Genomic DNA, 24,343 nt, shown 5'->3' on the forward strand with positions numbered 1-24,343 from the left:
CTGGATCTGCGGTTATTGCCCCATTTCCTGTGGCAAAAGATTTCAGGCGTTTTTCCTTCCAGGCCTTCCTATTTGTCCAGTTCCACTTCAGACCCCTACAACTCAACATCTTGTCATTGTGGAACAAATTGCTTCAGTCTCTGGACAAAGCAATTTGCTTGTTGCCAAGGATCAGGTTGTCTCCATTCTGCTGGCCCACTAATCCAGCTTTGGATTTAGTTAACACATATCTTTCCGATCCCATGAAGAATCCTCACAAATGAGTCTTTTAGGCTGAGGAAGAGTCGTAGAGAGACAAGAGATAAAGAAAAGATTCTGTCGTGGACAAGACTTCATGTTCCAGCCTTGTCAGCCTTTTACATCCACAACGTGGAAATATTGCAGGCTGACATCCTAAGCCTCCAACGCCTGGACTTGAGGGAACAAGGCCCTATACCTGGAGGGGTTGCAGGGAGTGAGACACTATATGTGGACCTGTTGGCCTCCACGTTCAATGACAAACTGGACTGGTTTGTCTCCAGTGGCAAAGATCCCATGGCGGCTCAGTGGCATCAGTACAGCCTAATCTACAATTTTTCTCCCCTAAAATTCCTCCTTATCTGCTACACAGGATAGAAATAGCGGGATTTCCGGTGATCCTCATAGCACCAGGCTGGACTAGGTGGATGTGGTTCTTTGACCTGATCATACTCCCAGCAGACTCTCCATGGGGCCTTTCAAACTTTCATCCTAGAAAATATTCTGTGGGTCCTTTCTTGACCATTTTACAATTTGGCCTGGATGAGAATTTTGCCCAGAATACCATCAAGGGCCGAATCTCAGTAACTGGAATCTTGTTCTAGAGGCTGCTAGCCTCCTATTCTTTCTAAGGTGGTTTCAGCCTCTCACCTCAACCAAGACATTGTCGTATTAGAGATTGACAGAGGGATGGAAATACAGTCAGGTCCATAAATATTGGGACATTGACACAACTCTAATCTTTTTGGCTCTATACACCACCACAATGGATTTGAAATGAAACAAACAAGATGTGCTTTAACTGCAGAATTTCAGCTTTAATTTGAGGGTATTTACATCCAAATCAGGTGAACGGTGTAGGAATTACAACAGTTTGTATATGTGCCTCCCACTTTTTAAGGGACCAAAAGTAATGGGGCAATTGGCTGCTCAGCTGTTCCATGGCCAGGTGTGTGGTTTTCCCTTTTTATCCCATTTACAAGGCAGCAGATAAAAGGTCCAGAGTTCATTTCAATCATGCTATTTGCATTTGGAATCTGTTGCTGTCAACTCTCAATATGAGATCCAAAGAGCTGTCACTATCAGTGAAGCAAACCATCATTAGACTGAAAAAACAAAACAAACCCATCAGAGAGATAGCAAAAACATTAGGTGTGGCCAAATTAACTGGAACATCCTTAAAAAGAAAGAATGCACCGGTGAGCTCAGCAACACCAAAAGACCCGGAAGACCACGGAAAACAACTGTGGTGGATGACCGAAGAATTCTTTCCCTGGTGAAGAAAACACCCTTCACAACAGTTGGCCAGATCAAGAACACTCTCCAGGAGGTAGATGTATATGTGTCAAAGTCAACAATCAAGAGAAGACTTCACCAGAGTGAATACAGAGGGTTCACCACAGATTAGAGTTTGCCAAACAACATCTAAAAAAGCCTTCACGGTTCTGGAACAACATCCTATGGACAGATGAGACCAAGATCAACTTGTATCAGAGTGATGAGAAGAGAAGAGTATGGAGAAGGAAAGGAACTGCTCATGATCCAAAGCATACCACCTCATCAGTGAAGCATGGTGGTGGTAGTGTCATGGCATGGGCATGTATGGCTGCCAATGGAACTGGTTCCCTTGTATTTATTGATGATGTGACCGCTGACAAAAGCAGCAGGATGAATTCTGAAGTGTTGCGGGCAATATTATCTGCTCATATTCAGCAAAATGCTTCAGAACTCATTGGACGGCGCCTCACAGTGCAGATGGACAATGACCCGAAGCATACTGCGAAAGCAATCAAAGAGTTTTTTAAGGGAAAGAAGTGGAATGTTATGCAATGGCCAAGTCAATCACCTGACCTGAATCCGATTGAGCATGCATTTCACTTGCTGAAGACAAAACTGAGGGGATAATGCCCCAAGAACAAGCAGGAACTGAAGACAGTTGCAGTAGAGGCCTGGCAGAGCATCACCAGGGATGAAACCCAACGTCTGGTGATGTCTATGCGTTCCAGACTTCAGGCTGTAATTGACTGCAAAGGATTTGCAACCAAGTATTAAAAAGTGAAAGTTTGATGGATGATTGTTAATCTGTCCCATTACTTTTGGTCCCTTAAAAAGTGGGAGGCACATATATAAACTGGTGAAATTCCTACACCGTTCACCTAATTTGGATGTAAATACCCTCAAATTAAAGCTGAAAGTCTGCAGTTAAAGCACATCTTTAACTGCATCATGTTCGTTTGATTACAAATCCATTGTGGCGGTGTATAGAGCCAAAAAGATTAGAGAAGTGTGGATGTCCCAATATTTATGGACCTGACTGTACATTAGAAGGACTTTTACCTTCATAGTCTGGATGCAGCTTGTGCTACATGAGTTTTACCAGGTGGATTTTCGAAAACTCATGTAATACCAGCTTTAGACACAAGGTCCTTTAAGGCAGCTCTTTGGGTTACAGTCTTGTTTTATTTTTCATTTGTTTTGTTTAGTGGGCCTTTTAGTTTTCTCTGTTGCCCACCCCACAGCTGGACTGCTTTTGGACTTCCCAAAATGTCTCTGAATTCAGTGTCCCTCAATTGTGAGAAAGGAAATAGAATTTGTGTTCTCACCTTAAAATCCTTTTGTTGGCGTTCAACCCTCTATGTTTATGGTCATGTTCTCTGAAGTGCTTTGTAACAAAACTGAAACATGGAGGGGCATGTCAAAACACTGGGAAGGGCAGCAAGGAGTGCACCAGCCGGGGACAAGTGCACTGCTGCCTGCATGACAGAGCTCTAGAAATCAGGTCAGTTCATTGGCAGCAAAGGAGATCTCTACATCCATCACTGTGTGATCAGAACTGCAGGTGACATTGAGGGTGTGTGTCTGTGGGTCTGTCTGTGTATGTTATGCATATCCTGGAAGAAATGCCCACCGACTTCACCTGCCCTTACATAAAATGGCTGCCCACACAGCACAGGTAAGCAGTGTGCTATTAAATTACATAAAAAAATACAGCCAGCTTTTAAAAATAAACTTCCTAAATGTCATCGCCAATATCTGTGGCTGCTGTGGATTTTTCACTGAAGTTCCTCTATAAAACCCTAAAGCATTGCTTAAACCAAAAGTTTTTTTTGTTGTTTTATATACAGTGCCTTGCAAAAGTATTCACCCCCACTTGGCTTTTTACCTATTTTGTTACCTTACAGCCATCAATGTTTTTTTAATCTGAATTATATGTGATGGATCAGAACACAATAGTCTAAGTTGGTGAAGTAAAATTAGAGAAATATATACACAAAACAAATTTTCAGAAATAAAAAAAAAGATAATTGGCATGTGCGTATGTATTCACCCACTTTGTTATGAAGTCCATAAAAAGCTCTGGTGCAACCAATTGCCTTTACAAGTCACATAATCAGTGAAATGATGTCCACCTCTGTTATTACATATTACATACACCTTTTTGAAAGGCCCCAGAGGCTGCAACACCTAAGCAAGAGGCACCACTAACCAAACACTGCCATGAAGACCAAGGAACTCTCCAAACAAGGGACAATGTTGTTGAGAAGTACAAGTCAGGGTTAGGTTATAAAAAAAAATATCCAAAATCTTTGCTGATCCCTAGGAGCACCATCAAATCTATCACAACCAAATGGAAAGATCATGGCACAACAGCAAATCTGCCAATAGACAACCGCAGACCAAAACTCACGGACCGGGCAAGGAGGGCATTAATCAGAGAGGCAGCACAGAGACCTAAGGTAACCCTGGAGGAGCTGCAGAGTTCCACAACAGAGACTGGAGTATCTGTACATAGGACGACAATAAGCCGTACGCTCCATAGAGTTGGGCTTTATGGCAGAGTGGCTAGAAGAAAGCCATTACTTTCAGCAAAAAACAAAATGGCACGTTTTGAATTTGCGAAAAGGCATGTGGGAGACTCCCAAAATGTATGGAGGAAGGTGCTCTGGTCTGACGAGACTAAAATGAAACTTTTTGGCCATCAAAGAAAACGCTGTGTGGCGCAAACCCAACATCACATCACCCAAAGAACACCATCCCCACAGTGAAACATGGTGGACGGCAGCATCATGCTGTGAGGATGTTTTTCAGCAGTCGGGACTGGGAAACTGGTCAGAGTCGAGGGAAAGATGGATGGTGCTAAATACAGGGATATTCTGGAGCAAAACCTGTACCACTCCATGTGTCATTTGAGGCACTGTAGAATAGGAAATTATTAAAAGCCCTCTGAGTGATTCTTTCTGCTGTCTGTGTCCCATTGGTGAAATCCCCTTTCACAGTTTTCACCAAAACTGGTATCCTCTCCTATCCAGATGACAAATGTAAATTTTTTGACTTTCCATCACTTTCTGCTCAGTGACAATGGTCATCAAGAGAAATACAGAGGGCGATTCTCCCCAAATGGTGAAATCGACAGCAATACAAGCTTGACAGATGTTCTATCTAACCCTTCCATATTCCACCCAAAAAAAAGTTTTACACATATACAGTGGGGATGGAAGGTATTCAGACCCCCCTTAAATTTTTCACTCTTTGTTATATTGCAGCCATTTGCTAAAATCATTTAAGTTCATTTTTTTTCCTCATTAATGTACACACAACACCCCATATTAACAGAAAAACACAGAATTGTTGACATTTTTGCAGATTTATTAAAAAAGAAAAACTGAAATATCACATGGTCCTAAGTATTCAGACTCTTTGCCCAGTATTTAGTAGAAGCACCCTTTTAACCCCTTCCCGCCGAGCGTACACAGATGTGCGTACTCGGCTTTCCGGGGTTATACCGGGATGATGCCCGCAGCTGCAGGCATCACCCCGGTACCGTTGTTTAGAGCGGGTGATCGGCTATCCAAGTATCACAACCGATGTGGCTAAAAGCCGCTCGACTGTTATACCAGAGGAGCGGGAGGGGATGTCCCCCCTCCCGCCGCTCTTACCGGGCCTCCCGTGCGATCGGGAGGCCCGGTGACCAATCAGCTTCCCCTGGCGGCTGGGGGCGGGCTGGAATGAAGCCATGGGCGGCTTCGTTTCAGCCTCCTAATCATAAACACGGAAGCGACTTCATGACGCTACTTCCCGTTTACTTGGCTGCCAATGGCGGCGGTTTTAAAAAAATACACAGTATTCAGAATCATGGTTTTCGGCGATCTGAATACTTTGAAGTGAAAAGGAGGGATCGGGGGTCTCTAAGACCCCCGATCCCTCCATAAAAGGTACCTGTCACCACCTATTACTGTCACAAGGGAGGTTTACATTCCTTGTGACAGCAATAAAAGTCATCAAAAATAAAAATTTTTTAAAACACAATTTATAAATATAAAAATAAATAAAATAAATAAGAAAATTTTTTTTTTAAAGTGCCCCTGTCCCCGCGCAGCAAAGAAAATGCATACGGAAGTCGCGCCCGCATATGTAAACGGTGTTCAAATCACACATGTGAGGTATCGATGCGATCGTCAGAGCGAGAGCAATAATTCTTGCACTAGACCTCCTCTGTAACTCTAACCTGGTAACCGTAAAAAAAATTTAAAGCGTTGCCTATGGAAATCCTTAGGTACCGTAATTTTTCGCCATTGCACGAGTGCGTGCAATTATAAAGCGTGACATGTTTGGTATCTATTTACTCGGCATAACATCATCTTTCACATTATACAAAAAAATTGGGGTAACTTTACTGTTTGGATTTTTAAAATTCATGAAAGAGTCCCTTTTCCCAAAAATTTGCGTTTAAAACGCCGCTGCACAAATACCGTGTGATATAAAATATTGCAACAATCTCCAATTTATTCTCTAGATTCTCTATATATATATAATGTTAGCAAAAAAAAAAAAGGATTTTAACTTGTAAACACCAAATTTCAAAAATAGGCTTAGTCATGAAAGGGTTAATCTAATACAGCCATGTGTCTTTTTGGGAAAGATGCAACAAGTTTTTCACACCTGGATTTGGGGATCCTCTGCCATTCCTCCTTGCAGATCCTCTCCAGTTCTGTCTGGTTGGATGGTAAACTTTGGTGGACAGCCATTTTTAGGTCTCTCCAGAGATGCTCAACTGGGTTTAAGTCAGGGCTCTGGCTGGGCCATTCAAGAACAGTCACAGAGTTGTTGTGAAGCCACTCCTTCGTTATTTTAGCTGTGTGCTTAGGGTCATTGTCTTGTTGAAAGGTAAACCTTCGGCCCAGTCTGAGGTCCTGAGCACTCTAGAGAAGGTTTTCGTCAAGGATATCCCTGTACTTGGTCGCATTCATCTTTCCCTCAATTGCAACCAGTCCTGTCCCTGCAGCTGAAAAACACCCCCACAGCATGATGCTGCCGCCACCATGCATTACTGCTGGGACTGTATTGGACAGGTGATGAGCAGTGCCTGGTTTTCTCCACACATTCCGCTTAGAATTAAGGCCAAAAAGTTCTATCTTGGTCTCGTCAGACCAGAGAATCTTATTTCTCACCATCTTGGAGTCCTTCAGGTGTTTTTTTAGCAAACTCCATGCGGGCTTTCATGTGCCTTGCACTGAGGAGAGGCTTCCATCAGGCCACTCTGCCATAAAGCCCCAACTGGTGGAGGGCTGCAGTGATGGTTGACTTTCTACAACTTTCTCCAATCTCCCGACTGCATCTCTGGAGCTCAGCCACAGTGATCTTTGGGTTCTTCTTTACCTCTCTCACCAAGGCTCAGTTTGGCCAGACGGCCAGCTCTAGGAAGGGTTCTCGTCGTCCCAAACGTCTTCCATTTAAGGATTATGGAGGCCACTGTGCTCTTGGGAACCTTAAGTGCAGCAGAATTTTTTTGTAACCTTGGCCAGATCTGTGCCTTGCCACAATTCTATCTCTGAGCTTTTCAGGCAGTTCCTTTGACCTCATGATTCTCATTTGCTCTGACATGCACTGTGAGCTGTAAGGTCTTATATAGACAGGTGTGTGGCTTTCCTAATCAAGTCCAATCAGTATAATCAAACACAGCTGGACTCAAATGAAGGTGTAGAACCATCTCAAGGATGATCAGAAGAAATGGACAGGACCTGAGTTAAATATATGAGTGTCACAGCAAAGGGTCTGAATACTTCGGACCATGTGATATTTCAGTTTTTCTTTTTTAATAAATCTGCAAAAATGTCAACAATTCTGTTTTTCTGTCAATATTGGGTGCTGTGTGTACATTAATGAGGAAAAAAATGAACTTAAATGACTTTAGCAAATGGCTGCAATATAACAAAGAGTGAAACATTTAAGGGGGTCTGAATACTTTCCGTCCCCACTGTACTATTAGCGCGTTTTCCACATGCAAATTTGCCACCAAGCCAACTTTACTTTATGGCTCTTATTGGTGTATTATTCAATTACATTACAATCTTTAAAAAACATTTTTTTCAAATAATTTTACCTTAGTTTTGCCCAACATTAAAGCAACAATCAAAACATGCAAGAAACAAAAAAATAAATAAATCACAAACATGATTTATGACCAACATTTGAAAAGTTGTATTTATAATGAAGAGACAAAAAACACCTCTGTTCATCACACTTCACTGATTTGTTTTAAAATGCATACATCTGATACAAGGATCTTGTAAGTATTGGAAAACTCCACTTAACAGCATTCTGAAAAGCTTTTGGGGCGAGTGTTACAAGTACATAAATCTTTCCACTGTTTGGCCTATTTAAATCGTTGCATCCAAAACCTCCAGTTATTTTCAGCATATCCTTTGTTGCTGTGATAGGCAGACTCAATTGCCCAGCACTTCACTCACTTTTCCCCTGCACTGCTGGAATGCTATTTAGTGAAATTACCCTCTAACTCACTTAGCATTGTGACACATTCCCTTTAAATGTAGTGACTTCACTACATGCACATTTAATAATTTAGTAGCACAAGAATAATCCTTAAATGTCTTCTCAATTTCAACACCGTGAAATTAATGTATTGCATTTTGGGGTTGGGGGGCTGTCAGATGCTACTAAATCTCACTTATAGCTGAACCCTCATATAATAAACAGTATGCCAATATTCTTGTAGTACATTGTAACTTAAGACCTGGTCGTCTTTGGCAGAGTAGGGGTTAACAATCCCTGAAGACCAAACATACAGTTGAGGCTGATTTATAAAAACTTGAACAATAGAAAAAACTGAGGCTGATGTTCATGACAACACATCAGAATTCAAATTTTACTTTCCACACTTAATGGGAAACCGAAAGTTAGAATTTGAGTGCTTACGTCAGCTGCACTTTTGTTCGTCCACATTCTGATAAATCAGCCTTGTGATACAAAAAACATCAGCATGTCCTGCAAAATGGGTTATTTTTCATGTAAGCTGCATGCAGACTGCCAATCTTGGACAGAAATACTGCTGACTGGAAACACAAAAGGAAAAACAGAACTGTATTTTGTACCGCCGATGTATTTCTTGTAAAACGCACACAATTTTATATGAAAAACAAAACAAAAATGTTTTTGTCACCCTTTTTGACCTTTAAAAGAAAACACTCATTTGTATGAAAATATAAATTAAAAAGGCGCAAAAACAAACTGGACACACTGCAGAACACTAAAGGATCCAGGGAGAAAAGCAAAGCATTGCACAGCAATAGCTTGCTGTCAGCCCTGAGAGCAAAGGTATATGGGAGTGGTCTAACGCTAAAGTGACTGTAACAGTGAAAACAAAATTAAGGCAAAGTCTTCCATTTGGGGTTGGGGGAAGGGGGTTAAGTAGTAACGCGATACTGTGGATCCCTCAGGCTGTAGATAGGATAAAACAGGTGCTTAAGTCGTTGTTCATAAGTTACATTTGATCTGAACATAACAGATGATCAGCATCAATCCATATCTTCGATGTATGTCTCTTGAATACATAAATTAGTGTTTGTTGTTAATAGGAGGTGCCATGTTAGACAGGTACACTGGATTCCTAGTATATGATGTCAAGATCCTTTCCAAATATTATCTATACCTTTAAGTCCAAGCAAAGGCGCATTTGAAAAGTCTAAAAGTCAGTTAGAATTGGATGAGTTCAGTTTGATTGATACCTACTGAAGTTATGTTCTTAAAACATTCTGATTCCAAAAGACAGATACAAAAAAGTATACCATATTTTTCCTTGACCAACAGATGCAGCACAGACATCTTCTGAAAAGTCATAAAACAGAAAAGAAGTACCTAGAGTTTTCAAAAATAAAAGATCCAAATTGATAATTCTGACATTGTCCTGTAACATAGGTATGGAATGGATATTATTACCATAGCAGCTAAGAGGTTTGTGCTGCTTACTGCAGATGCCAGCCATGTTAAATAATGTAATAATGCATAGAGAGAATTATATTGGAATGCTCAGAAAAAGATATGTCTAAAACACCTGCAATGCCCAAAAATAATTTGGGTCATTTGAGTGGACAAATTCAACATTCACATTTAGCTGTAAGTGGCTGCAGAGCTTGATAGTCAGCTTGTAAGAGATTTCATATAAAAATAATTGAGAAACTTCAACTCTGTTAATATGGTGAAGAATATGAGATAGAAACAAAAAAGTAATGGTCAAAAGCAAAAACCTCAATTAAAAAAAGTATAGTTTGCATTACCTAAATTTGGAATGAACTGCCATATTGGAAAGGGTTACTGAACAGATAATAACCTTTGTTTGCTTTAAAAACAAACAGGCAGCTGCACTTTCTCCCTTGTATTGCCTGTATAGGGTGTGCAGGAGGGTGGCAGCTTGTAGTGCAACTTAAGTTTTGTGCCCAACCTTAGCACACTCTACCGGGAAGAGTGACTGTTAAAAACAGTCTGCCATCACCCCAATCCATGAAGCCAACAGAACATTAGAGGTAGCGGCTTGTAGAGTTCCTGTGCCAAGAAGCCAGATCATCTCCTCCTGCAAGCCTCAGTTCAGTAGAGGCATTATTGTGCAAACACCGGAAGTGGTATCATACAGGTAGGCCAAAGCGGTGCTTCTTTTTCTTCACAGACTTTGAGTTTGTTAACCTACGTAGATCCTCCTCACCGTCAGATTCTTCCATTTCATCATCAGCCGATATGAGAATCTAGTATAAAGAGAGAATATAGTTATGGCATTGAGCTTCACAGTTCCAAGATATACTTCACCTCCTAGGCAAGCAAGTATCAAAGTTTAACTATGGGAAGAATAAAAAATGTCATATATACACCAGCCATAACTTTATGACCAATATTGAGTAGGTTCCACTTATGCAACCAAAACAGCCTTGACCCGCTAAGGCATGACACCACTAGACCTCTGAAGGTAAGCTTTGGTATCTGGCACCAAGCCGTCAGTTGCAGATCCTTTAAGACCAGTAAGTTGGGAGGTGGGGCCTCCATGGATAGGACTTGTGTTTCCAGCACATCCCACAGATGCTCGACTGGATTGAGATTTGGAGAACTGGGAGATCAAGTCAACACCTCAAACACGTTATTCTAATTTTCAAACCATTCTTTAACCATTTTTGCAGTGTGACAGAGTGCATTATCCTGCTGAAAGAGGCCACTGATATCAGGGAATATTGTTTCCATGAAAGAGTGTACTTAGCAAGAATGTTTAGGTAGATGGCAAGTGCCAAGTAACATCCACGTGAATGGCAGGACCCAAGGTTTCCCAGCAGAACATTGCCCAAAGCATCACCCTGTCTTGCCTCTGTTGGCTTGCCTTCTTCCCATACTGCATTCTGGTGACACCCCCCCCCCCCCCAGATAAGCAACATACACATACATGCACCTGGCCATCCACTTGATGTAAAAGAAAATGTGATTCATCAGACTGAGCATGCTCCCTCCACTGCTCTGTGGTCCAGTTTTGATGCACATGTGCCCAATGCCGACGTTTTTGGAAACAAAACAAACTGCAATGCCCATTTTTTCTGCTTTCAACACATCAACTTCAGTGACAATATGTTCACTTGCAGTTTAATACAGTATCTCACATAAATGAGCACACCCCTCACATTTTTGTACATTTTTTATTATATCTTTTCATGTGACAACACTGAAGAAATGACACTTTGCTACAATGTAAAGTAGTGCGTGTACAGCTTGTATAACAGTGTAAATTTGCTGTCCCCTCAAAATAACTCAACACACAGCCATAAATGTCTAAACCGCTGTCAATATTTTGTGTGGTCGCCATTATTTTCCAGCACTGCCTTAACCCTCTTGGGCATGGAGTTCAACAGAGCTTCACAGGTTGTCACTGGAGTCCTCTTCCACTCCTCCATGATGATATCACAGAGCTGGTGGATGTTAGAGACCTTATGCTCCTCCACCTTACATTTGAGGATGCTCCACAGATGCTCAATAGAGTTTAGGTCTGGAGCCATGCTTGGCCAGTCCATCACCTTTACCCTCACATTCTTTAGCAAGGCAGTGGTCGTCTTGGAGGTGTGTTTGGGGTCATTATTATGTTGGCATACTGCCCTGCGGCCCAGTCTCTGAAGAGAGGGGATCATGCTCTGCTTCAGTATGTCACAGTACATGTTGGCATTCATGATTCGCTCAATGAACTGTAGTTTCCCAGTGACGGCAGCACTCATGCTGCCCCAGACCATGACACTCCCACCACCATGCTTGACTGTAGGCAAGACACAATTGTCTTTGTACTCCTCACCTGGTTGCCACCACACACGCTTGACACCATCTGAACCAAGTAAGTTTATCTTGGTCTCATCAGACCACAGGACATGGTTCCAGTAATCCATATCCTTAGTCTGCTTGTCTTCAGCAAACGGTTTGTGGGCTTTCTTGTGCATCATCTTTAGAAGAGGCTTCCTTCTGGGACAACAGCCATGCAGACCAATTTGATGCAGAGTGCGGCGTATGGTCTGAGCACTGACAAGGTGACCCCCCACCCCTTCAACCTCTGCAGCAATACTGGCAGCACTCATACGTCTATTTCCCAAAGACAATCTCTGGATAGGACGCTGAGCACGTGCACTCAACTTCTTTTATCGACCATAGCGAGGCCTGTTCTGAGTGGAACCTGTCCTGTTAAACTGCTGTATGATCTTGGCCACTGTGCTGCAGCTCAGTTTCAGGGTCTTGGCAATCTTCTTATAGCCTAGGCCATCTTTATGTAGAGCAACCATTCTTTTTCTCAGATCCTCAGAGAGTTCTTTGCCATGAGGTGCCATGTTGAACTTCCAGTGACCAGTATGAGAGAGTGAGAGCGATAACACCAAATTTAACACACCTGCTCCCCATTCACACCTGAGACCTTGTAACACTAATGAGTCACGTGACACCAGGGAGGGAAAATGGCTAATTGGGCCAAATTTGGACATTTTCACTTAGGGGTGTACTCACTTTTGTTGCCAGCGGTTTAGACATTAATGCTTGTGTGTTGAGTTATTTTGAGGGGACAGCAAATTTACACTGTTATACAAGCTGTACACTCACTACTTTATATTGTAGCAAAGTGTAATTTCTTCAGTGTTGTCACATGAAAAGATATAATAAAATATTTACAAAAATGTGAGGGGTGTACTCACTTTTGTGAGATACTGTATATCCTACAGATTTTGAGATGCCATTGTAACAAGATAATCAGTGTTATTCACGTAACCTGTCAGAGGTCATAAAGTTAGGGTGTTTTTATTACCCCCATACACTGCTTTGTACCCGTGATCACGTTTTATGTTTCATTTATTGTGTTTTTTTTAAACAAAATAAAAAACACCCCTGAATTACACCATGTGGAAGCATCCCTCTTCTCTTCACATGTCCTGAGGAATTGAGATAACACTCGTTTGTTTGGGATCCATCCGGAGCCTGTTCCAGTAGACCAAGAGGGACATCCAGGCCCAGCCAGAGGGATACCCAGGCCCAGCAGAGGCTCTACCCTTGCCTCCACCTTTCCACACCTCTGCCCTTGGCGGCATAAAGCCCTACTGATTCTATGCTCCTGGCAGTAGAATCCAACTTGTCCGGTAAGCGTATTCCATCTTTCCGTTTATCTTGATGACATCTGTACTGACCGTTGAAAAGTTGAACCAACCACCATACGGATCATTTATATCCACTATGGACTGTTTCCTTTTTTCACTATAATACGTCATTATTGGGACATTTTTTTTTTTTTTTTCATGTGCACAGTATTTATTTGCATATGTGTTTTTTAGCGCTACTATTGATTTCGATTCCTTCTATACATAAAGTTATGGCTGATTGGCGTGTATATATAGGTTCTGTCACTGGCACTAAATGGACTTTTGCCCATAATAGTTTGATATCAATTAATGTTCTTTAAAAGGTATTAAACACAAAACCAAAAAATGTAATATACTGCAGCTTAGAAATCATTAGATTGGTAAATGTGTGGGATTCCTCAAGATCGTTCAGATTATTAGGAGAAGGCTAGAAATAACCAAAACACAATGTGAAAACGAATATATGATTTAACATTTTCACCATAGATACGCACAAGAGACTCCATTTTGTTCATGCTGTTGAAATGTGTTCTGTAACCGTCACCTAACACACATACACGTCTTCTGCTAAAAGCGCTCTACTCCCCCCTCCCCTCTCAAGGTTTTACTTTTGCAATTGTTCTATTCGCTAGCTTTTAATAATATATTTCTATTTGATAGTTTTTAATAACATCTCACACCATCCCTTTCTTATCTATGTATAAAATAACATGTAATAATAAATTCTGACACTGAGCGGACATTTTAAACACAGTGATTGAGTCCTGTGAATCTGTTCCTGCAGCATTAACTCTGTTTTAGAGTCCCAATCAGAAATTAGTCATAACAGTTTTGGCGAGTCAGATATCAGGAGTTTGGCAGAGTCTCCAGAAGGAACCGCGCTTTGATCGGGAATGCAGACCTCTAAATGCCGGCTAGGTAAGCTGTCCTTAAGATTGCTTTATTTCTGCCTTTCCTATGTATCCTATCTGTTGGTTCTCAAGGAAACCAGACCACTCTCGGACCTTTCTGGTTGGATAACGTGTGTGTGTGTGTGAATGTGTTTGTGTCCCCCTTCAGGGGTTGGACTGTTTGTGGATAGGGAGAATCCTCTGCAGTTCCCTGCGTTGACTCCTTGTGGGTGACCTTGGTCAGAGGCACATGGTAGGGTCAGGTAAATCTCACAGAGAAGAGACGAGGAGGGTCTCTTAATGAGTGTTTTGTCTATTGTCATAAACCCCTTCTATCCACGTAGATAAGTGGAGACTATTCTTGTAAATCTGCAGATTTGCTGTACTATTTGTTTTAGAGGCAAGAGGGTATAGGCAAAGTAGAGAAGACTGGACAGTCATTATGGGCATTAAATTAATTAAGGGAATGAAGGGTGAGAGGCCTCCAGAAAATGCCCAGCGCAAGATGAGCACTAGAGTATATATGAACCAAAAGGTACGGTTCCGCCTATACTGAGCCCCTAGATAAATGGGTAGAATGGACAAAGGGAACAGCTAAACCTTTAAAATCTGAAGGGACTTTTGATTTACAAGTATTGCAAACTTTTCTGCACGATTATGCAGTGAAGGAACGTGGAGAATAGCTTGCACATGGGAGACAGAAGCTAAAGTAGCAAATAAAACTGGCTTGACGGAGATGTTTAATAAAAGTACTGGCCAAATTTACTACATTTGGCCAGAAGACTCTGTAGAGGAGGACCCCCACCTTATGTGGCTGCCAAGTTTGGCTTTAAGGGGTCCATCCACAAAAGCAAAAGAATTAGATTACATGGAACATACAAAACATGAGCTGGGCAATATAGTAGAGAGCAGAGGTCTAACAGCCCCATATCAACCTACAAAGAGGGATTTGGCTTGTATCCTAGAATCATAAATCAAAAGGCACATATGCAAAACTAGATCTCTCTGAACTTTGGCCAGAGAAAGAGAGATAGAGTCTGAACTTCCAGAGCAAACCATAATTTCCAAATTGTGGCAGCAAGATAAAGAGAGAAGGAAGGGAGATGCCACCGCTTCTGTCCCTGGCACAGAGCAATCTGTTGCAGTTTATCCTGTCAGAACCCAATTAGTTTTTGAAGGTAATGCTGTTGACAGTAAGTCTCAAATTAAATGGCATGTACCTTTTAGTCACCAAGAAATGAAAGCCATATTATTTTTGGATTGGGAGATCCTAGAAAGAATCCAATTTGGTTTGCAAACAAATTTAGCGCTGCACAGGAAGCATATGGGGCTTCTGCTACTGACATTCACCAGCTTCTTATTAAAGCAGTGGGAAGCAACATGTCTGGCTATATACTTAAAGAATGTGGTTGAAGGAAAAATTGCCCCAAATACAGTCAGGTCCATAAATATTGGGACAACACAATTCTAATCTTTTTGGCTTTATACACCACTACGATGGATTTGAAATGAAACGAACAAGATGTGCTTTAACTGCAGAATTTCAGCTTTAATTTGAGGGTATTTACATCCAAATCAGGTGAACGGTGTAGGAATTACAACAGTTTGTATATGTGCCTCCCACTTTTTAAGGGACCAAAAGTAATGGGACAATTGGCTGCACAGCTGTTCCATGGCCAGGTGTGTGGTTTTCCTTATTATCCCATTTACAAGGAACAGATAAAAGGTCCAGAGTTCATTTCAATCATGCTATTTGCATTTGGAATCTGTTGCTGTCAACTCTCAATATGAGATCCAAAGAGCTGTCACTATCAGTGAAGCAAGCCATCATTAGGCTGAAAAAACAAAACAAACCCATCAGAGAGATAGCAAAAACATTAGGTGTGGCCAAATCAACTGTTTGGAACATCCTTAAAAAGAAAGAACGTACCGGTGAACTCAGCAACACCAAAAGACCCAGAAGACCACGGAAAACAACTGTGGTGGATGACCGAAGAATTCTTTCCCTGGTGAAGAAAACACCCTTCACAACAGTTGGCCAGATCAAGAACACTTTCCAGGAGGTAGGTGTATGTGTGTCAAAGTCAACAATCAAGAGAAGACTTCACCAGAGTGAATACAGAGGGTTCACCACAAGATGTAAATTGTCGAGCCTCAAAAACAGGAAGGCCAGATTAGAGTTTACCAAACAACATCAAAAAAAGCCTTCACAGTTCTGGAACAACATCGTATGGACAGATAAGACCAAGATCAACTTGTACCAGAGTGATGGGAAGAGAAGAGTATGGAGAAGGAAAGGAACTGCTCATGATCCAAAGCATACCACCTCATTAGTGAAGCATGGTGGTGGCAGTGTCATGGCGTGGGCATGTATGGCTGCCAATGGAACTGGTTCTCTTGTATTTATTGATGATGTGACTGCTGACAAAAGCAGCAGGATGAATTCTGAAGTTTTTCAGGCAATATAATCTGCTCATATTCAGCAAAATGCTTCAGAACACATTGGACGGCGCTTCACAGTGCAGATGGACAATGACCCGAAGCATAATGCGAAAGCAACCAAAGAGTTTTTTTAAGGGAAAGAAGTGGAATGTTATGCAATGGCCAAGTCAATCACCTGACCTGAATCCGATTGAGCATGCATTTCACTTGCTGAAGACAAAACTTAGGGGATAATGCCCCAAGAACAAGCAGGAACTGAAGAGAGTTGCAGTAGAGGCCTGGCAGAGCATCACCAGGGATAAAACCCAGCATCTGGTGATGTCTATGCGTTCAAGACTTCAGGCTGTAATTGACTGCAAAGGTTTTTCTAACCAAGTATTAAAAAGTGAAAGTTTGACGGATGATTGTTAATCTGTCCCATTACTTTTGGTCCCTTAAAAAGTGGGAGGCACATATACAAACTGTTGTAATTCCTACATGGTTCACCTGATTTGGATGTAAATACCCTCAAATTAAAGCTGAAAGTCTGCAGTTAAAGCACATGTTTGTTTCATTTCAAATCCATTGTGGTGGAGTATAGAGCCAAAAAGATTAGAATTGTGTCAATGTCCCAATATTTATGGACCTGACTGTATATGGACAAACCAGACATGCTGAATTTATGAATGCCAAGCAAGGGAAAGAGGAAGCCACAGGGGCTTATTGGAGGCAGTTAAGCGATATGGCTGAGGAAGCAGGCCTTAAAATAGAGGAAGAGAAGGCGGGAGAAACTGCAAGTCCATCTACACGACTGGTGAAACAAAGGTTTCTTGATGGTTTAATACCCCAGTTGAAAGAAAAAATGTTTGCAGCAAGGCCTGAGGCAGGCAATATGTCTATTCGAGACATCCTGCCTATCTCATGTTATCCATAGAAAACAGGATTAACCAAAAAGACAGCAAACCCAAGGTTATGTACATGGGGAAGCAGAGAGGAAGAGGCAAGGGCAAATTTCAAAAATCATGGCAATCGGGGACCAATTATATGCTACAAATGTAATGGGGAAGGACACATAGCCAAATTTTGCCATCTTCCTGACCATAGACTGGAAAGGAGCTTAGAGGCACCTCATGCTGATCACAGTTCTCTGCCAAAAGCAGTGGATCAGGCATAGGAAAATGGCATGCCAGTATCAATCCTGTTTAAATAGGGGAGACAATGGTCCCAAGGCAAGAGTAAAAGTATTTTTACAAGAACTCCCCTATCCTGGAGGAGAAACAGAATTAACATGTTTAACAGATACTGGTGCAAGCCGAAGTGTTTTTAATATAGAGGACTTACCTCCAGGATTATCTACAAATGTTATCTCTGGTGTTGGCCTAACCGGGACCTCTACTGATTTGGTTGAGTCCAAGCCACTTAAACTCAGGCTAGGACAGCAAACAGAAATTGTCACTAAAGTGTTAGTTTCAGACACAGTACCTACTAATCTTTTGGGAGCTGACATTTTAAACCAAATTTTAGCAAACATAGACTACACTCCTACAGGAGTCCAAGTGGTCAGTAGTCTGTCAGGAGAAGTCTTAAATTCTGCCCGTGGAGTATTTTTAATCCAAGACTCCACTCTGCCATTTCCACCAGAATTGAAAGTGATTCCCACTGAATTATGGGCCACCAGAAAATATGATGTAGGTCTGCTGGATTGCACCCCAGTCATGATAAAAATTAAACCAGGAGCCCATCTCCCACAGGTTAAACAGTACCCACTGAGTATTGCTCAGACTAAGGGGATAAAGGATCAAATCACTCAACTGAAAGCAGCAGGGGTTGTTGTACCAATTAAGTCCCAAGTCAATACACCCCTGTTCCCAATTGCAAAGAAGCCAGACAAGAAGGGTGGGCAGGTGACATACCGCATTGTGCATGATTTGAGAGCCATTAACAATATAATTGAGGCAGATATCCCGATCGTGCCCAACCCCGGCACTTTACTAAGTGGAATACCTGCCTCCAGCACCTGCTTTACAATGATTGACCTTGCAAACGCTTTTTTTTTTTCGGTGCCCTTGCACCCAGATTGCTGGTACCTTTTTTCATTTACCCATGATGCCCAAAAGTTAGCATGGACAAGATTTCCCCAAGGCTCTGAATATAATACTGCATTAAAACAAGTATTGGACCAATGGTCCCCCTCACACCCAAACACAATTTTGCTTCAGTACCGAGACCATTTGCTTATTTGTTCTGATACAAAGGACATTTGTAGCAGAGAAACAATAAGCCTTCTCATGTTTCTCTAGAACAGTAACAACAAAGTTAGCAAAGATAAGCTACAATACTGCCAAGAGAAAGTGATCTTCCTGGGTCACTGCATTTCACATGGAATCCGTCACCTAACCCCAGATCGACGTAAAACTCTACAAAAATTTGAAAAGCCAAGAAATGTACGGCAACTACGTGCTTTCCTGGGGTTAGTGGGATATTGTAGAGATTGGATTCCAAATGCATCAACTTATGGCTCCTCTATATGAGGTTACCACTAGAAACCCTTTCAAGCTCACATGTGATAATGAATTGCAGATGAAGGAGCTTATTAAAATTTTTTCTGAAGCTTCCGCCATTGGACTTTCTGACTATACTAAGACTTTCTCATTGTTCTGCCATGAAGTCAATGGATTTGCTGCAGGTGTACTCACCCAGCTACATGGAGACAAACAGAGGCCTGTGATGTATGTATCAGCCTCATTAGACCCTGTCATCAAAGGCTCCCCCATTTGTATGCGAGCCATAGCAGCCTGCATTTTGCAGAGCTTGTACTAGATTCTACTCTGATCCTGTATGTGCCACATACAGTACAGGAAATCATGAATCAAGTAAATACCAGACATGTGTCTGCCAGTAGATTTGACAAGTACCAGTCTGCTCTTTTTGCTCCATCGAATTTAACAATCAAACGATTACTTTACTTTAAATCTGGCTACTCTTCTTCCTATAATTGATGAGGAAGATGCAACAAATGGTACTGATGTAGAACCTGAGAGTTTTCCTCATGATTGTATGGCTCTGATGGAGGTAGAAAGGGCCTCTGTCACACCAGCAAAAGACGAGCCTTTATCAGATTGTGAAACACATTTATTCGTAAATGGTTCCAGATTTTACACTGATAATGGTCAGCCACACACAGAGTTTGCTGTAACCACTACAGACAACATTTTACAACAGGAAGCATTGATACCCCAGATGTCAGCACAGGAAGCGGAGTTGTGAGCTGTAGTCAAAGCATGTCATCTCCTAGAGACTCAAAGGGGAAACATTTACACTGACAGCAGATATGCGTTTGGAATAGCCCACAATTTTGGGCCTATTTGGAAAGCACAGAACTTCCTGACTAGTGCAGGGAAGCCAGTGAGACATGCAAAACTCAAAGCGGCTATTTGAGGCCTTTCAGAAACCAGCAGAAGTTGCCATCTTGAAGGTAAAAGGACATGCAAGGGGAAATGACATGACAGCCAAAGCAAATGCTTTAGTGGACCATGCGGCAAAGGATGCTGCCCTTATGGCATTTGGAGTCACACCCATGGTAGAGGTCGCCCAGGTAGCGGGGACAGATTAAAATATATAAAGGAACCGCGCTAGACATAAATGATAATTAAATAATTGAAAATCATAAAGTGACCAAAATAATAAACTCAAATTGTGGAAAATCAAAAAAATGTATTATGAACCACATAAGTGTATTATATTGTTGTAGCAATTAAAAACATAATAAAATAAGGAAACCAAAAAACACACAGTCCGTGAAAAAGGTGACTTCCGTTATCCACAGTCCTTATTATACTATATTCCACCCATAGTGACTGAAGACTTTAAAGACATCTTGTGAAAAAATCCACCACCTATGAAGGTATATGATTACCAGAGATAGGTTGTAATGAAGCCTTATGCCAGAAATCCGCTCAATGGGGACATCACCATCTGTCTCAGCATGGAGGAAAGATCACCCGGGATACATCAGTATTGATTAGCTCAGTAATGGAGACCCAAGGAGATAAAAAATATATCCACCATAGTGTAAATCCGTTTGACCAGTTTATTAATAGATAAGGTAACACACTTACCAAAAGAAACAGTTAAAATAGCATGTAAAAAATCAGCCGGCCGGCCTGCATACACCCGTTCGTTATGGAGTGGAAACGATGACGTCAGCGCGTCTGCCTTCCGACGTACGTTTCGTCCTATTGGACGTTGTCATAGGAACGGGCGACGCACTGACTCATCGCTCCTTAAATACACTTGTACCACCATACCTCGTTCTGACGCTCTGGTGGCCATATCCGGTTAGGGAGACAGGAAGTACCTAGGACTAACCAAGCCTCCCTGTGAACCAGGAAATGACGCTCATCAGCCCATCCAATGTCAACAGGAAGCTGCTATACGCCAAGCCTCCATGTGATACCAGGAAGTGACGCTCATCAGCCCATCCGATGTTAACATAAAACTGCTGAACGTAGGATGAACCTTTGTACATAGAATGCAAAACACTAGAACATTAGACATACTAGCTGGACCTCCCAGTACAATCTCGTTTGGGGAATGGACATTAATAGGAGTCGCCCTATCAAAGTCTGTCCATAAAGATTAGAATAACGCCATCTAGTGGGGATCAATCAATTAGCATTCTTTTAAAGAAATACAAATTCTATTTAAAAAATTGGGTGATTTTTGCTATAATGACCACAGAGTCATGTAGCAATCCATAGAAATTATGGATCATCTCACTTCTCCGCTATGTATTGAAAGAAAAGGGGATTTTCTTACGTACAGAAACATAAAAACTATAAAAACAAATGGGCTGAATAGCCGTAAAACCATACGTGCCTCGAAGAAAGGGAGGTTATTATACCCACTCAGCCATCCTATAATGTAGATGAAGTGTTAAATTAATAAAAGGACCTTTAATAGGAATGAGGTATATCCGATACTTGGTGGACCTAGGTGGGTGCCCTATCTGGTATTCCAATAAAACATTGGCACTCATTATAAAAACCCATGCTCCTATATAGCAACTCAGCCACCATTCCAGGGGAATTACGGACATTCAGAAAAAGAAAGCTTTTACCAGGAATGGGGCATACCAGATAATTAATGGACCTATATGAATGTCCCAACCGGTATATTCAGTAAAAAGTATGGCAGTCATTACTAAAACCCTGGACAATATGTGGTATGAACCATATATGTTCCCAAAATAGGGCCATACTTCATCAAACGTTAAGATCATAACTGTTGAAATCACCAACAATTTATGGCCAGAAAAGGAACAAAACCAGTGACAACTGGTGGACATTACCTAGTTAGCAATAGAGTAAGGCCACCAAAGGGTCAAAACGGGTTTACATTAGACAGCATAATCCAAAACAAAAATCGTAACTAGTCAATATTCCTAAACCTTCAAAATCAATAAATACATTTTCATATGTATGTAGCTCTCACACCCTATAGGCGTGTTGTAGACAAGTAAGTTCATGAGTTGTCAAGAAAGGCGTTGAGGTCTACCTCAACGTTAAGACCAAACGGAGTATAACACCTAAGCCTGTATATCCAGGCCATTTCAAGCCTAGAGATCCCCCTTAATAAGGAACCACCTCTCCAGGGTGTGGTATATCTATCAATCCCTAGAAAAATGGTCTTCCTAGGGTCACGATTATGGGTTTCCAGATAATGTCTGGAAACTGGATGTTTAGGAAAACCAGCCAGGATGTTGGTTACATGCTCATTGAGCCTTACGGAGAGAGGGCGCTTTGTCCTCCCTACGTATTGCAATCCACAAGGGCATTGCAATAAATACACCACACGCTCAGTAGAACATGTGATAAAGGTTTTGATTTCAAATTCAGCCAACGTACTGGTAGAAATGAACTTATGTGTCCTCCTGTGTGTACATCCACTCAGGGAGCATATTCTGCATTTTTTGCATTGGTAAAAACCAGTCATATACTCAAAAAAACCCCTCTTGATTGGGGGAGGGTCAAGGATATTGGGGGCCACTCTCCCTTTAAGTGAGGGAGCACCTTTATATACCATTTGTGGCTTAGCCGGGAGAATGGTACCCAATACAGGGTCATTACGAAGGACATGCCAATATTTATTAATCAGCCTCGCCACATTTCTATGCTGCAAAGAATAGGTGGTTATAAACGGTACAGATGGTGTCCTATCTTTATTGAGAACCTTATCACTAAGTAAAGTGCGCCTATCAATAGTAGCAACCTCATCCAATGTGGTTCTAAGGGACACCTCAGAGTAGCCTTTCTCGAGGAAACGTTCAATCAAGACATTAGCCTGAGTCAGAAATTCCTCATGGTCTGAACAATTCCGCTTCAGGCGTATGAGTTGACTTTTCGGCACTGACCTTAACCAGGCTTCGTGATGGCAACTATCTGTAGGTATGTAAGAATTACGATCAGTATTCTTAAAATAAGTTGCTGTAGAAAGTTGTCCATCTTTAATACTTATCTTAAGATCTAAGAAATTGATCTCAGTCTGACTTGCCTCGTAAGCGAATCTTATGCCACGATTATTATCATTTAGCATACTCATAAAGATGTCCAGATCATGGCGATCGCCATCCCACAGGAGGAGGACGTCATCTATATATCTGGCCCACAAAGCCACCTGTGGTCTCCGATGGGCATAGATGACATCCTCCTCCCATAGGGCCATAAAGAGGTTAGCCAGGCTCGGGGCGTATTTAGCCCCCATGGCGACCCCTCTATCTTGTCTGTAAAACTGACCCCCAAACCAAAAATAGTTCCGGGTGGCTACAAAATGAAGTAACTGCATGATGAAACAAATCTGTTCATCAAATAATGCGGAGTCGCGCCTTAAATAATACTCTACCGCAAATAACCCCAGATTATGTGGTATTACCGTATATAATGAAGCGACATCGGCTGTCACTAGCCAACACCCTGATTTAGGGGTGACATTAGAAAGCAGGTTAATCACATGACGGGAATCTCTTAAATATGACGGCATTTTGGAAACCAAAGGTTGTAAAAAGAAATCAATATACCTGCCCACCCGGGATGAGATAGAATCAATGCCACTAACAATAGGGCGTCCCGGGGGGCAGGTGGGATGCTTATGGATTTTTGGCAAATAATAAATAACTGGGGTGCGTGGGGCCTTAGGAACCAAATATGATCTTTCCTTACTATTCAAGATACCCAGCTCAAAGCCATATTGAACAATAGCTTCGAGTTCCCTTTTATATTGTACCTTAGGGTCTGATCTAAGGGGGGTATATGTGTCACGATCACCCAAAATCCTCAACATCTCCGCAAGATAGTCTTTTTTGTCTAACACAATAATACCCCCCCCTTTGTCAGCGGGTCTAATTATTAAATTCTTATTTTCACATAGGGAGTTCAAACCTAATTTCAACTCCCTATTGAAATGTACTTTTTTCAGGGGTAATTGCTCCAAATCCCTGAGGAGAAGATCCCTAAATACCCTCAAGGAGGGGGCCATAGCACCCGGAGGATTGAATAAAGACGCATTAGCCAATCCCGAATGACGGTATTCAGTGGAGTGGGACACAGTATTTATGATGGGGTTGGAGGTCATATACCTTTTAATGTTAACCCTTCGTACAAATTTATGTATATCTATATAAGTCTGGAATTTATCCAGACCACGGGGAGGTGCAAACTTAAGGCCCTTGTTAAGTAAGGTTTTTTCAGAATCATTCAACGTAACAGAACTTAAATTAAATATCCCATCAGAGGTTACGATTTTTTCTTTTTTTGCTCGCAGTCGCCGCCCCCCTCTAGATCCTCTCTTTGGTCTGCCGACCTTTTGATGCCC

At 41.7% G+C, this 24,343-nt stretch overlaps 1 protein-coding gene across 2 annotated transcripts in view; it reads right to left on the reverse strand.

Moving 5' to 3' along the window:
* Positions 1-7,692: 7,692 nt before the first annotated feature.
* The window catches only part of STIMATE (STIM activating enhancer), a 139,597-nt gene continuing 122,946 nt past the window's right edge, over positions 7,693-24,343 (reverse strand). For both annotated transcript variants that reach the window (XM_073592504.1, XM_073592505.1), the window contains exon 8: positions 7,693-10,271. In XM_073592504.1, the coding sequence (XP_073448605.1) occupies positions 10,155-10,271 (117 nt within the window). In that variant the 3' untranslated portion in view covers positions 7,693-10,154. The remainder of the gene's footprint in view (positions 10,272-24,343) is intronic.

This window comes from Aquarana catesbeiana, linkage group LG07 (assembly GCF_042186555.1).
Source record: "Aquarana catesbeiana isolate 2022-GZ linkage group LG07, ASM4218655v1, whole genome shotgun sequence".
In the NCBI taxonomy this organism is placed as follows: Eukaryota; Metazoa; Chordata; class Amphibia; order Anura; family Ranidae; genus Aquarana; species Aquarana catesbeiana.